This window comes from Sminthopsis crassicaudata, chromosome 1, assembly GCF_048593235.1.
Source record: "Sminthopsis crassicaudata isolate SCR6 chromosome 1, ASM4859323v1, whole genome shotgun sequence".
Lineage (NCBI taxonomy): Eukaryota > Metazoa > Chordata > Mammalia > Dasyuromorphia > Dasyuridae > Sminthopsis > Sminthopsis crassicaudata.
This window is the reverse complement of record NC_133617.1, coordinates 446,000,699-446,015,518: the sequence shown is the minus strand read 5'-3', so window position 1 is coordinate 446,015,518 and position 14,820 is coordinate 446,000,699. Positions and strand designations below refer to the sequence as shown.

General features: G+C 34.0%; 1 protein-coding gene across 2 annotated transcripts in view; it reads right to left on the bottom strand.

Moving 5' to 3' along the window:
- Positions 1-14,820, bottom strand: part of CEMIP2 (cell migration inducing hyaluronidase 2) — a 110,715-nt gene that overhangs the window by 16,012 nt on the left and 79,883 nt on the right. For both annotated transcript variants that reach the window (XM_074280709.1, XM_074280708.1), the window contains 4 exons: positions 12,492-12,707; positions 8,583-8,791; positions 6,374-6,556; positions 3,484-3,703 (listed from right to left, as the gene is read on the bottom strand). In XM_074280709.1, the coding sequence (XP_074136810.1) occupies positions 3,484-3,703; positions 6,374-6,556; positions 8,583-8,791; positions 12,492-12,707 (828 nt within the window). The remainder of the gene's footprint in view (positions 1-3,483; positions 3,704-6,373; positions 6,557-8,582; positions 8,792-12,491; positions 12,708-14,820) is intronic.

Below are 14,820 nucleotides of genomic sequence, written 5' to 3'. Positions count from 1 at the left end.
ACTAAAAAACCTTCTGTTGATTTTTTCAGGGAGCTTGAATCCATACTTTTGGTGAAGTGTTGGAACAAAGTAACTAAGTGACATATTTTTATCTTTTCACTCTCCGAGTCAAAAATTTTCAGTTATTCCTTGCTTCCTAATGTCTCAAATGTAAATTGTTATGTGTGGTTTTCCAAGCCCTCTAGAACACTGGTGTCAAATTCAAACAGGAACAGATTCCTGCAATTGTATATTAACATTATATTGTATTGTATTTTAATTTATTTGTTAAAGATTTCCCAATTATATTTTACTCTGATCTCACCACCCTCAGGACTGGATAGAATTTTGACATCTATGCTCTAGAATATGTCCTTGGCCTTATTTCTCACATATAACCCATAATACTGACCCTCCAGTTCAGTCATATTCATTTCCTTCCTGTCTTTGGCCCTATATTCAGGTGTTCCCATCACCTGAAATGCTTCTTGAATTGGCTCTGCCTAACCAAGCCCTGCATACCCTATATAAAGTGCCATATTTTCCAAAAAGTAGATTTATTTCTCTTAGGAACTGAAAAGATTGCAGTCAAATCACATCATTTAACAGTTAGTTGTTTGATTTGCTCTCTTAATTGTTTCATGTGTAATAAATGATTTATCTCCCAAATGAAGCCACTTTGTTAAGAAGAACCACATTTCTTGCTCTGGAAAATCCCAATGCTAAATAGATAAATAAGTATTTGTTGACTGATCAGTTATCAAAGAGATACAAATTCAATAGTGTGATATATTCTCTACTTTCTTTCAAGCAGCTGGGTGGGGTAGTGAATAGAGTGCAGGGTCTAGAGTCAGGAAGACTCCCACTACAAATCTAATCACAGACATATACTAGTTGTGTGACCCTGGACAAGTCACTTTTCCTTGTCTGCCTCAATATTCTCATCTACAAAATGAGCTAAAGAAGAAAATGGCAAATCACTCCAGTATCTTTGCTAAGAAAACCCCAAATGGGGTCATAGAATATCAGAAAAATGTCTGAACAGCAAATATTTTACTTCAGTGAACTCCATTGGCATCAAAGCATTGGGACTCTGGGTAATTATGTTAGGAAACAGCATGGTACAAGACCCTATAGTGGAAGGACACGAGTTTAAATTACAGATCTGAAGCTTATAGTGTGAAACCTCTGGCAAGAGTCATTTAACCTCCAGGATGTCAATTTCCTAAGTTGTAAAATGAAAGGGTTGGCTGTTGAAATCCTTTTGAGTTCTCAATCTATGATACTATGATATCAGACCTCATTCTAATCAATATTTCTATTGTAAAATAATTCAATTACCAAATGCTTCATGTGATATTGTAATAGACACTGTCAGTGTTAGTACTTTAGAAAAAGAAAATCTTCTAATGTTCTTCAAGGGCCTGATCAAAGCACCTAAATCCCTTGGATCAAAGGAACTCTACAGAGAACCAACTGAAGAATTAAACTAGAAACACAGTATTACTTGAAGAAGTTATTGTCACTAAAACTAGAGTTGAGGCTGATCAAAGAAAAAGAATTAAATGAAACTTGAAACAAAAAAAAATTGATAATGAATGGATGGAAAGTTTTAAAGTGAGGATGGTACTTTTCTAGAAGAGCACTTTATTGTATATGGTGGGGAAATCAAATGTAACCATTTCTACCTATTCTAGTTTATTTTTATAAATGCATGTGGGAAAAGAAAAAACAAAAGAAAATAAAACAAAAGAATGGATGTGGGCTACCCTAATGTTGATAAAGAAGGAAAGGAAACATTAAAGTCTCCCACAGTAATAAGCAATGTATTTGTCAATTTAAGCTTTAAATTTTTTTTTTTCATTTATCCCTTATTTCTCTTTTACAGCCTAAATTCTGCTTTGACATATGAAAAATGATCTCAAAAAGCTAATCACTAACCTTTCCCCTAAATGTATTTTTTCTTTGGCTTATCCAATATTTTACTACATGATTTTAAAAAAACTTCCTTTATGAAATTTTACTTCCCTTTTTTAGAGCAATCAGCATCATAATGAAGGAAATATATGTGTGTTATTGCAGTAGATATTATGGTAGGAGGTTACTGTGCTATGCACTTATTTTCATTTGTAATGTATCTGTTTTCATTTTGAACTCTATTTTGTGAATGTAATTTTTAGGTCACATTTTGACTGTTTTCTCTCTATTCAAGATCTGGATTCAAATCCAGCCTCTAATACATACTGATTGTATACCCCTAGGCAAGTTATTTAACTTTTCAGTGATTTAAGCAATAGCCTAAAGTTTCAGAAATGGTAATGATCTTTACTGGTGGAAAGAAGTTTCCAATCCAAAAGTTCCCTATACCAATGACACAAGTGATGACTGATCCCAAGCAGTTCCAAGTCCTCTTCATAGTAATGACTTTTTCTAAAAAGAGCTCATACATAATGAAAAAAAAAAAAAAAAAAAAAAAGAAAATGTATTTTGCATATCATTAAAATATAAAAAAATAGATGGAGATCATTAATGAATAGAATCATATTAAATATAAAAAAAGAAAGGAATATGCTAGGCATGATGGTACATGCTTGTAGTCCCTATTAGCAGGGAGGAGTTCTGAGATACAGTAGGGCTAATCCAATCAGGTCTCCACAGTGAATCTGGCACCAATAGAATGAGCCTCCAGGAAGGGATGAACTAGTTTAGATTGGAAAAATAGAGCAGATTAAAAATTTCCTGATAATCTATATTGAGATCAGGTTTAAAAATGGCTTAAAGACATCCAGTTTCAAAAAAAAAAAAAAAAAAAAAAAAATCTATGTGCATATATGTAATATATATGAACTATATTAAAGTATATTCTCTACATTGCAGTCACCATTTCTCATATTTTTGTCTAATCCAAATTCTATAAAACATCAAAAGCTACATCATGATAAGAGTTACTATTTATGTTATACTTTAAGGTTTGCAAAGCACTTCACAAATCCTGTCACATTTATCCTCACAACTCTAGAAGATTACAAAATCTAGAAGATTTTCCTTTTACAGATGAAACTGAGGCAAAGATTAAATGACCTGTCCACGGTCACATAACTAGAATGTGTCTGAAGTCATATTTTGAACACAAGTCTTCCTAATTCCAAGTACATCATTCCATCCATTATGCCTTCCTTTTCTCTTCATTCCTTCTCTCCCTTCCTTTTTCCCTCCCTTTGTTCCTCCTTCCCTCCCTTCATTCCTTCTTTCTAATGACTGTCATTATATGCTCCATTTCCAGTTTGCCACTCCTTAGAGGCTTGCTCATAAAAGTTCACCATTTGAGCACTGGTTTTAGTTTAGAAATTCAACTGATATAGCCCACTGAAACTCAGAACTCCTTGGTTTCAGAGATTTCCCACTCTCAGCATCCCCAGTGGTGAGGATTACAGAGGAGTACCATCTCAACACAAAGAAATTATGTGGGTTTTCTCCCTTAGGCCATAATGTCATTCCTCTTACCTGATGTGTACCACAGGCTTGACAGGGTCCAGTTAACATGGCTGGCATCTTCTTAGTGACTGATGGTTTCTTGGAGTACTGCGGGTAAGCTTTAGCCATGCAATTACTGATCTCTTTTGAGCTAGTTGTTGCTTGTATCTTGATCCGTTCACATCCCTCTGATGAGCAATAACCATGACCTTCCCTGTTATTTTTAGCTTTGAGGTACAGAAACAGCAGTCTATATAAAATGGAAACACATCCACTAAGCTAAGATTAACACCAAATGATGACACACTTGAACCATTCTTTAATTATATCCTTTTGGATGGAATAGACACACCAAGTTAAAATTACTGCTATGGGATGACAAAACATGGTAGAGTTGCTAAGATAATATGTTAATAACCAAGGAAAGGTACCAAATGAAATGATCATTTAGAGTAGGGTTGTCAAACTCACAGCTCTATAGGTTGTAGGCTGCTCCCAAAATTCCCAAGTATTCTTGGCCAGGCTAGAACCAGATTAAAATGTAATTGGGAAATACTTGACAAAATAAATAAAAATACAATAGAGAGAATGTTTATTGGTGGTTTGTTTTCTAAATCAATATATGGCTGACAGGGATCTGTTTCTATTGAGTTTGACACTGTTGATTTAGAGAATACTGAACAAACATTCCTTACTCACCATGGATTCAAATGGTATAACATTTTAAATGTATTTATACAGGGAAGCTCAAATATCTTAGTGCAGTTGTAAGCTACTAAAGCTTAAAATTAGTAAGTATTCCTAGTCCTTTTTCATAGAGGCAGCATAAAAAGTTAGGAGTTCATATATCAAGAAAACATCAGAAAAATATATTTTTATACCTGATTGAAATGTAAAAGAGCTATTAGAGTCCAAACAATCTCAAATCCTATTAAAGCAGGTCTAAGCAAAAAGTTTTAAGATAATTGTTACAGGAATTGCCATTATCAGGGAAAGCTTTTTATTTTATTTTTTTCGGGGGGGGGGGGGGAAGCTTTGTTTTATTTTTTAGCTTTCCTTTTATGTCCTTTGAGGAAATGTAATTCAGAAGAAACGTGCATAGAGACAAAGGCATTGTTTATAGCCTACCATTATTGTTTTTGTTACAATCAAAATGTAAAATGCTATGAAATAAAAGATTCTAGATCTTTCTTCTTTTGGTGGGATTCTGCAAAGTCAGACATATATTAAAGAGTGACAGGTGGAGTAAATATCTAGAAATAACAACCATAGAAGACTAGGGGGAATCCTGGCAACATTAGTCAAACAATGGAATCCTTGGTGTAATTGGTTATCTAATTTTTTTTCCCCCTGAGGCTGGGGTTAAGTGACTTACCCAGGGTCACACAGCTAGAAGTGTTAAGTGTCTGAGACCAGATTTGAACTCAGGTCCTCCTGATTTCAGGGCTGGTGCTCTATCTACTGTGCCACCTAGCAGCCCCATTGGTTATCTATTAATGTTTTACTCCTTTCCCAGAATATTAAGAAACAATAACAACAAAAACCCACTTTGTTTCACTGATTCTACCTAATACGTCATTAATCTCCTGGTTTTATATATCTCCTTGATCCACCTTGATACTATTCTCATGATTTTCATTAAATTTCTGTCAAAATGTCTTTATAGACATCATTCTCATTCTTCCCTTGCATAATGAAAAAAATGCCTTGGCCAAATAAGTAAAATGAGGACTTGTGGATCAAATCTTCAACAGCCTATTAAAAAGTAAGAATTTTCTATAAGAATAAAATCTTTTGGTGATTCAAGATAATTCCAATAGACTTGCAATGAAAAGAGACATCCACATTCAGAGAGAGAACTATGAGATCGATGTGGATCAAAACATTGTATTTTCACTTTTTGGGGGGAAGGAGGGTGTTGTTTGCTTGTTTTCTTTCTGTTTTTGATCTGGTTTTTCTTGCACAGCATGACAAATATGGAAATATGTTTAGATGAATTGCACATATCTAATATATTGAATTATTTGCTGTCTGAAGGGAGAAAAATTAGGAACACAAGATTTGCAAAGGTCAATGTGGAAGATTAGTTTTGCATGTATTTAGAAAAATAAAAAGCTATTATAATTTTAAAAAATTAAAATGTTCACCTGAACTTCTTAGATTAGAAAAAACAAAAGTCAAAATTAAATATAATCAAAAGTACACACTAGAACCAAAAGCAGAAAAATGGTATCTGGGACAAGGAAGTTATATTTGGATGAATGACATCACAGACTCTAAACAGAGCTCTAAGCAAGGATTAGAAAAGGATTAGATCAGTTAGCTTCAGTAGAGGAAAGGGAAGGTAAAAAATAGTTTTGTCTTATTTATATATAGTCAGTTAAAGTTGTAACTCACAATCATAAGGATTTCTATGAGGCTCAGAAAAATGAAACAATTTGCCAATGGTTATATAGCTAGTAAATGCCAAAGATAGAATTTGAGCCCATTTTCTTGTCTCTAAGGCCAGCACTCTATACACTAATTAACCCACTTTGCCCAGTCAGTGTGATAACAATTGATACAGTGATAGTGACAGTTACAATAAGAAGGTATAATAAGGCATATTTCACTGAAATATATACTATGACTGGCATTTTTAAAAAAGAGCTGCTACCTACAATATATTTAATTTTAAAATTTGTCTTTCTATAATATCTCCAATAGAGGTGAATTTCCTCCTCTCTCTCCCACTGTGTGCCAAGAGGTACATAGTAAACATTTCCACTAGACTCTGGCTACAAACAATTATAAGCCATTTTGGCAATGTGAAGAGAACTACTGAACTAAAATTGCCTTTCTAAATAATCACCATACCCTATTAGCCACTCTGCAGTGCTGGTAATTTTACTATTAAAATCTCCAAGCTCTAGTGACTTACCCTGTTCCATAATCAAAATAGAACTTCCTGTCAGATGGCTTCCTCTCCAGTTCTTCCATTGAAAGCACAGGCTCATATTCTTCCATGCTGGTAGAAATACCACTTTGCCTGTGGTATCTGCTAAATATAACTTGAAAAGTAGTGTTTGATGGATAACAGAGACCAACTCGAATCCAGTCATTCCTGCAAATACAGATACTTAGCAAATTTAACTTACAAAGTGGGCTGCTTATATTTCTATCATTACTAATCCTGCCAACTTTTTAAAAGCCATTTTTAGCCTTAAGTTTCCGTGGCTTTGTTGACTTTTTATTTTTTTAGCCATGGATTCCTATTGCTAGCAATGAAAACACGTGAAGAAACTCAAAATCTTCTTTGTCTTTCACCCTAAATTCTTTTTAACAATGACCTTACAAAATGAGTGCTCCATTGTAAGTTCCCTCCCTTGCTACAAGACTTACATTTTAATTCACAGAGAGCATGAGCCAGATATGCTGACATAAGCTTAGGCCAATATTACCATTGGCTCCCCTAAAGGTCAAGAAAGGAAGGACTAATAATCATGTCCATTGTAGAGCATTTTAGCACTTAGTTCTTCAGTTGGTGGTTGTTTTCCCTGTTATATAAGCCAAAAAATATTTTGTATGATAATAAATTAACTGGTCTGCTGATTTAGAATAAACAGTCCATACTAGCAATAAAACTAAAAGCTTGGTGTGAGATTACAGTTAAAAACTACAAAAGAATAATGAAAAGAGATGCAAATTTGCACCCTCAGTATATCCAAATACCTGAAAAATCTTTCATTTAATCAGTCTGGGTCAAGGGTTCTTAACCCTTCAATTAATATTTAATTAATTTGGTTAAGTAATAATTAATATTTTAATAATTCTTTTCAATACAATTGGCTTTCTTTATAATCCCATGTACTTTTAAAAAAATCGATTTAAAAATATCATTCTGAAGAGGTAGTTCCAGATGGCTAAAAGGATCTAGGACACATGGCACAAAAATTAAAGAGCCTTGATTTAGGGAAATCTCAGTATGGAAACTCTGTCTACCAATTCACACTGCAATCACTCTCTGACTTAGTAGGAAAACTTTAAGGAGTTGCTTGAGGCAGGGTCCAAACTCAGGTCTTCATGATTCCAAGCCTAAGCTATGTCCAACATTCCTTTGTCCTATCTTCATGATGCATCATGTTAACTGAGTAGTTTCTAAAATTTTATAATTGAGAGAAAACAAAAAGATCATGTAATTCAATCTATTCACTTTATAGATGAAGAAACAGAACTCAGAGAACTTAGATGAATTATCTAAGATCATACTGCTAAATAGTAGAAAGACCAGAGCTTGAATTAAGAATTTTTAACCTCCAGTTAAGCGCTCTTTCCCCTATTTTCTTCCATACTTACAACAGAGGGAATCTAAATACTACTAAAATTCCCAAACTATATTTGTGCCAGTTCTCAGAACAGCCTAGTGCCACTACTGGTCTATATACCAAAGAAATCATAAAGGAAGGGAAAGGACCCACATCTGCAAAAATGTTTGTAGCAGCTCTCTTTGTGGTGGCAAAGAATTGAAAAATGAGTAAGTAGAACCCCATCAATTTGGGAATGGCTGAATAAGTTATGGCATTTCAAAGTAATGGAATATTATTATTTTATAAAAAATGATGAACAAGCTGATTTTAGAAAGACCTGAAAAGATTTACATGAACTGATGTTGAGTAAAACAAGCAGAACCAGGAATGTACTGTACATAGTGACTGCAAGATAGTGGGATGATCAATTATGACAGACTTGGTTCTTCTCAGTAGTTCAGTGATCCAAGGTAACCTCAATAAACTTTAAATAGAAAACACCATCAGCATCCAGAGAGAGAACTATGGAGACTGAATGTAAATTAATACATGCTACATTCACTTTTTTTCTTTTTATTCAGCTTTATTTTTCTCTTATGGTTTTTCCCTTTTGTTTTGATTTTCCTCTCCCAATATGATACACAAGAAAATATTTTTTTTAATGACTTTACATGTATTAAAAAAATTAATTAATATTAAAAGAACAGCCTAAAAAATTAAAGTATTAGTCTAATTTACTTACTATATGCTTCAAAATAGATAAAATAAGCACTCCTCACTAATAAATAGCATAACAAAATAAATATTACTTTGTTTCACAGACTAAGACCATTATAAACATACTTGTTGAAATTTATGAGGTAAAGAAAGGTAGCTCGTGGGGCTGGTCCATTCCAATGAATAGTGTATCCTTTTTCTAACATCACTACTGGCTGGTACTGCTGAAATGCAGCTCTCTGGTTAATCCCTCGCAGTATCATGGGGTTAGATGGGTATTCATCCCGTGTGATGGTCATGGTAAGATTTTGCATGCTCCATGTCTGTACATAAATCTTCAAAAAACAAATTTGAAGAATTACAAGAAACTGGATATTAAATAACAGTTGAGTAAGATTTTCATTGAAAAAGTAAACATCCATATTTGTAGTAGCCAACTACAACATATTAAGCTATATTTACATTGCAGTTTTCTAAACTAGATCTGTAAAAAGCAGAAAGTATAGTGTTTATTCGTCATAAGACAAAATCTGGCTTTTATGACAAAGAAAGGAAAAAATAACTAAAGTAGAAATAAGAGAAAAAAATAACTAAAGTAGAACAAACTTATACTCTTTAGCCAAACTTTGAAAGAAGTCTTTCAAACAACAATATATGGAAAATTTAACAACTTGGAACAATTCACTCTTCATTTTCAATGATATGAGGCAGTCTAAATTCTTATTTTTCAGCCACAAAAATAAAGCTAAACTAAAAGTCACTGAAAAAATTGGCCCCAAAACCTTGTTATTAAAGAGGCAAATTTGAAAGATTTATTCCACTGTCATTCAAGGCCTCTGCAATGCCCAAACCAAAACATTCTTGCAAAATATTAACAAAAAAGGAGTATCAAGGCAACACAGAAATAATAACTTATCCCCAAATTTCTCACTAGTAATAATAACTCCTAGGGATTACATTATTATTATATAGATACATGTATGTATTATATTAATAAACATATAATATACACATATGTCTTTCTCTATGCATCCTTAATTATGATAATTGCCTGAACTTCCTTTTCTCTAAACTTCAGCAGGCTAAAATCTCATTTATCACACCCCTGCACTGCTTGGTCTACAAGCCTAAGCCTGCAGGTTTCCTAGCCTTTCATTCTAAAGTCCACCAGGATATTCATCTCAAATAATGGCAGTGGAGTCAGAAGACCTGTTTTTTTTTGTTTGTTTTTTGTTTTTTGCTTTGTTTTGTTTTGTTTTTTAAATAAATCCCAGCCCCAGCTCTTCCATTTTTCTCCTGAGTGACACTGGATAAGTTAATTCTCAACGCCCTTTATAGGGTCCTAGATCAAGTTATTGTTAAATGCCAATAGTTATTGTCAAACAAGAATCATTTCTCTTTCAACTCTGCTTCTGAATTTTCCAACTTCAACATCTTGCCTCAGGGATTGTCTCACCCTAGAATTTCCCTTAGGGCCTGAAAGCAACTTACCTTAGACAACCATGAAGCATTCCCCTGGAACAGACTAGCCTATTTCTCTCATTATAATGAGTGCTCCATGGGCCTCTATTTTGGGAAGGGATCCAGGTTCCCCAGTTTTTATTCCCCTCCAGGCCTTCCTTTTAACTTTTCTGACTTTTAATACCATGCCCTGAAAGGGTACTTTCCCCTTCCTGGCAACAAGCCCCACCCTAATTTGTGGTTCCCTTTTGTGCTCTGTCTTCCTCTACTGTGGTTCCTTGAGAACAGGGACTGTCTTTCTTTATACTTTTACTTATAATTCCAGTGTTTAGCATGATGCCTATCACATAGTTAAATACTTAATAAATGCTTCTTAACTTGCCTTGTCTGAGTCTTGGTTTCTTTAATCTAAATCCTATGATCTTATGAATATTTTTCTGACTAGATAAGCATTTGTTTTAATATCCTTTTGCCTTACATCCAGCTCACTGGCAAATCCTTCCATTTCATTCTATAAAATAGAGACCTTAATTTCTTTTCCATTTGAAAACACAATCATCTAGTGCCTAAATTATTGAATTTGTTTCATTCACCTCTAAAGTTTTTCATCAGTCTACAATGACACAGTTAAAAATCATCTTTCTACTATTTGATAACCTGTCATTCTCCCCAATCACTGCATTATTAAATCTAATAATAAAGAAAGAGTATAAGTTGTTATGGTTTTTAAGCAGATTTCACTTGTTTTATCTTTTCTGAGATTCTGCTTCTCTAATCAATTGGTCATCTTTGATTCATCTGTCACATCTCTGCTATGGATTTGAATTCTATATCATGGAGATTTCATGAAAAAGTACTTTATAAACTTTAAAGTATTTTTGTGCGATTTACTATTATTATAATTATTATCAACTCTATTCTTTCTTTCCTGCCACCTGTTAAGCCTAATAATTTTCAAAATAACTCAGAATCTCTAGTTTTCCTGATTAAAGGAAAAAATTCAAGGTCTCCTATTGCATCCAGGGCCATCTCCCATTATCCTGATCTATATCTTGCCACTGAACCCAGATGGCTCTAGATTAAAAAAGTGAGGCTGCTAACTTTGAACAGCCCTCCCTCACTTCATGCCATCCATTACTTCCTCGATGTCATAGTCTTCTATGAGAATGAACGACAAACAACAATCTCTACAAGCTATCCAGAGGTACCCAACTAGCTATTTGGGCAACACAACACTTTCTTTCATTCTTTTTCCTTTCTTTTCTTTTTTTCTTCTTTCCATTCATTTCTGTTTGTCCACATAAGGTGTCATAAGGGGTGCTCTGCCCAAAGGAATGTAAATTTTGATCTCTGAAACCTCACAAGAAATCTAGAGGTTTATGGCTAAATTTCTTTATTCACCTAAATCACTCAGGTTCTCTTTGACTGCCCAATAATAGGGTGGTCTCAGGACAATCCCCCCAATGATCATAGTTTAGGCCCTGACTGGCTCAGAGTAAATGTAAAAAGCATTTGTTTCTGTTTTGGCCACAAACCATGAAGGTCCTCCCTTTCCAGGTGGATCCTTTCTTTTTTTTTAAGTAGATAAAAGGGGCTATTCTCTGTTCCTGTCAAACTGACAAATCTCCCATTGCATCCAGGTCACCTGATTAATATCACTGGACCTTGGTGATTCTGGAAGAGAAACTGAGGCTTGGTGACTTTGCACAAGCCTCACTTACTTAAATCCAATTCACTTGCACATCATGGCATCATGGTCCTCTTTGAGAACAAAGGATAAAAGAATTCCTGATTAGCAGAGCTACCTACATTGGCACTAAACGATAATCATATTCCACTACTTCTCATCTTCCACATGGTGCAAATCACTGAACTGAGGCTCAGCAGGTGAAGACTCCTGAGATTCAGTTTTCCCCCTCATTTACTGTGTTATTTTGGACAAATCATTGCTCCCTCTAAAATGAAGGGATTGAAAATGGACCATCTTAAAGTTTCCTTTCAATTTCTAACCCTAGAAAGACGAAACACAATTGAAATGACTGAATGACAAAAACAACAAATTTCTCCTATTTGTGCAAATATACCTCAAATATAAAAATTACAAATAGATACTGTAATTTTACTTTGAAATAAAAATGTGCATCCTATTATCTCTTTTTTTCTCTGCCTTGTAGATTAAAAAAAAAAAATCAGTGCATCAATTGATAGTTTCTTTCTTTGAGGTATTCTTAACTTTCATTCCTTCTATTAATAGTTTATAACTTTCTCCTTTTTTTGAGTTTCCTTCTACCTTTTATTTTTTCATTTAATTTTCCATCTATAACTTTGAATAAAATAAAAGTTTACAAAGCAGAAAGAATGTTTCTTATGTCAATGGATTTAAAGATACAAAGGAAGGAAGAGTAGTATTATTATATATATTCTCTTGAAAGTTTATTTTATATATATATATTCTCTTGAAAATTTTCCAACACGAAAATCTTCAAAATTCATTTCATAGAGGCAATGAATATAAAAAGCAAGTGAGGGACTATTAGTCACCTCTTGAATCTTTCTGAGCATGTATGTGCCTACCTGGGCATAAGTCCCGCTACAGATAATCCCATTCCATTTGATCATATTAATACAGTCAGGATGTCTGATCAAATAGTTGTCCATTCTACCCACATAAGTGTCCTTGTATCTTGTTACAGAGCCATCAACATCATGGAAAATGGAATTTTTATCACCATCCAGGTCACAGTCTTCAAACCAGGGACCAGGTTTACCAAAAAAGACATTCAAAGAAACCTGATTGCAGAAAGGAAAAAAAAAAAAAAAAAAAAAAGAAAATGGAAACACCAAAGTTTTTGCAACAATGACTTGATCCTCTAGCAGCATATTAGATACAATTGTTTTAATGTCTGAATTAATAGCATCAGCCTTCTCAAAGTTCAGAACAGAAATTATCTTAAATTGGAGCATATGGGGTATTAAAGAGAATAGCACTTTCAGTATGAGGGCCTGCCAAGCCCTTTTCATGACTGCTTATCTTTTAGGTGATTACCATCCCCTCAACTCTCACCTATTGCTCAAAAAATTGTAGTGTGCTTCCTTAGTAGTCATACCCCAGTAAACTGTCTTGGCAGATGGACTAACCAGGTTGAGGTGACAGGCCTCAAATCCAACAATGAATTAGGGCGACATTTATCCCCAAGTACATGAAGAACAATTTGTTCCAATGGCTATGAGATGCTTTGAGCTGGGGCCATCACTAGTCTTCTTGACTTTTACCCTGCCATTATTCTCAGAAAGAGACAATGAGACTTACAACTTTGTGTATCTCTGCTTTATTTAAATTCAATTCACATTCAAGTTAAGAAATCACATTATGTCATTGGTCCTCTTTGAAAATGAAAGACAACCACCTTAAAGGCTAGTTTGTCTAATTAGAGGAATTTCAGAGTTTGTAAATGACCTCACTGTCTTTTATCTCCTAAGCTATCAGTAAGTCAAGGGATGTGTTAATTCCCATATTTCAGTTTGACTAAAAAATTGATATATCTAACCTAGAAAGAAGTAAATAAAGCTGCTATATTGGGGGTGGGGTGGGGGGGATTAGACTTGGAGATCTGGATTAAAATTCCAGTTCTGACAAATCAAACTAAATGACATGATAATTATCTTCAGTACTGAACATCTTGGCCATTTTATTCAGGGAGAAAAGGAGAGGAGGGGGAATAAAATTAAAAAGTGCTCTAAAGTCTAATTCTAGTTTTCACCCAATATCTCAAATGGCCTTTAAGGCAGCTAGAAATAGTAGTAAGTACTTTTTAGTAATAGTAGTAGACATATATATCCATTTATTCCCCATATATTTTTTGACAGAATATAAGTAAGGTTAGTTTTTACTGTGCTCATTTTAAAAAGCTTTATTGATGCCTAATTTTAACATTATATTAATATCTGACTATATCTCTAATTGTCCACTCCTTTCATAAGCCTTCACTTGTACAAAAAAAAAAAAAAAAATTCATTCAAATCAATACATCAATATGAACTGAAAACATATGCACCCATTCCGCATCCAACCTCTTCTTACCCCTTCTAAGAAAGGAGGGACATATTTTATAGTCTTGACTTAGAAAAGAACACACACTTTAGAGTAGATTACAACTGATATTATGAAGCTTCAGACTTAGTGGAACTATGCCAACAACATTTCTCATTTTCTTTAAATTAATACTGCCTTCAAGCCACAGAAACACACCTTTATTTTACATGTAATTTTTTTTTTTAATACTACCTATACCTTTAGATCATATTTTGACTTGAGGCTTATATCTGACTACAGTTGGTTTTGAATAGCTATAGATTTCCAGTTCTGAGTTTGGGGTATCTAACTTTGTGCCTCCAGATGCTAGTATATTTTAGGCCTCTAATCTTCTGAGACAATGGAAGGTTCCTAATAAACTCTGCTATAGTCTCTTAGTGTCACTGTCAGATAAAATACAAGGCTGGATAGACCAGTAAAGCCTTTCTTGTGATACTCTACTCTTATGGGGATTTTATAACTGCGTAATACAGTGCTAATCTTATACTGGGTCATAACAGTTTTCCATTTGTCACCTTATTTTCCACCTATACAGCCATCACCCTAGATCAGGCACTCATCATTTCTTCCCTCATTGTCCATATTGTCATACTGCCAAAGTTTTGTAACTTATCTCTCAATCTCCCTAAAACATTCTCTGTCATTTATTTTCTTTAAAATACAAGTTTAATGATGTAACTTCCTTACTCAATTATTTCCAGTGATTCTTATTGCCTCTAGAACAAAATCCTCTGTTGGGCATTTAAGGACCTTTATAACTTGATCCTATTCTACTTTTCTAGCCTTATTACATGCCCTACAATTCAGCCC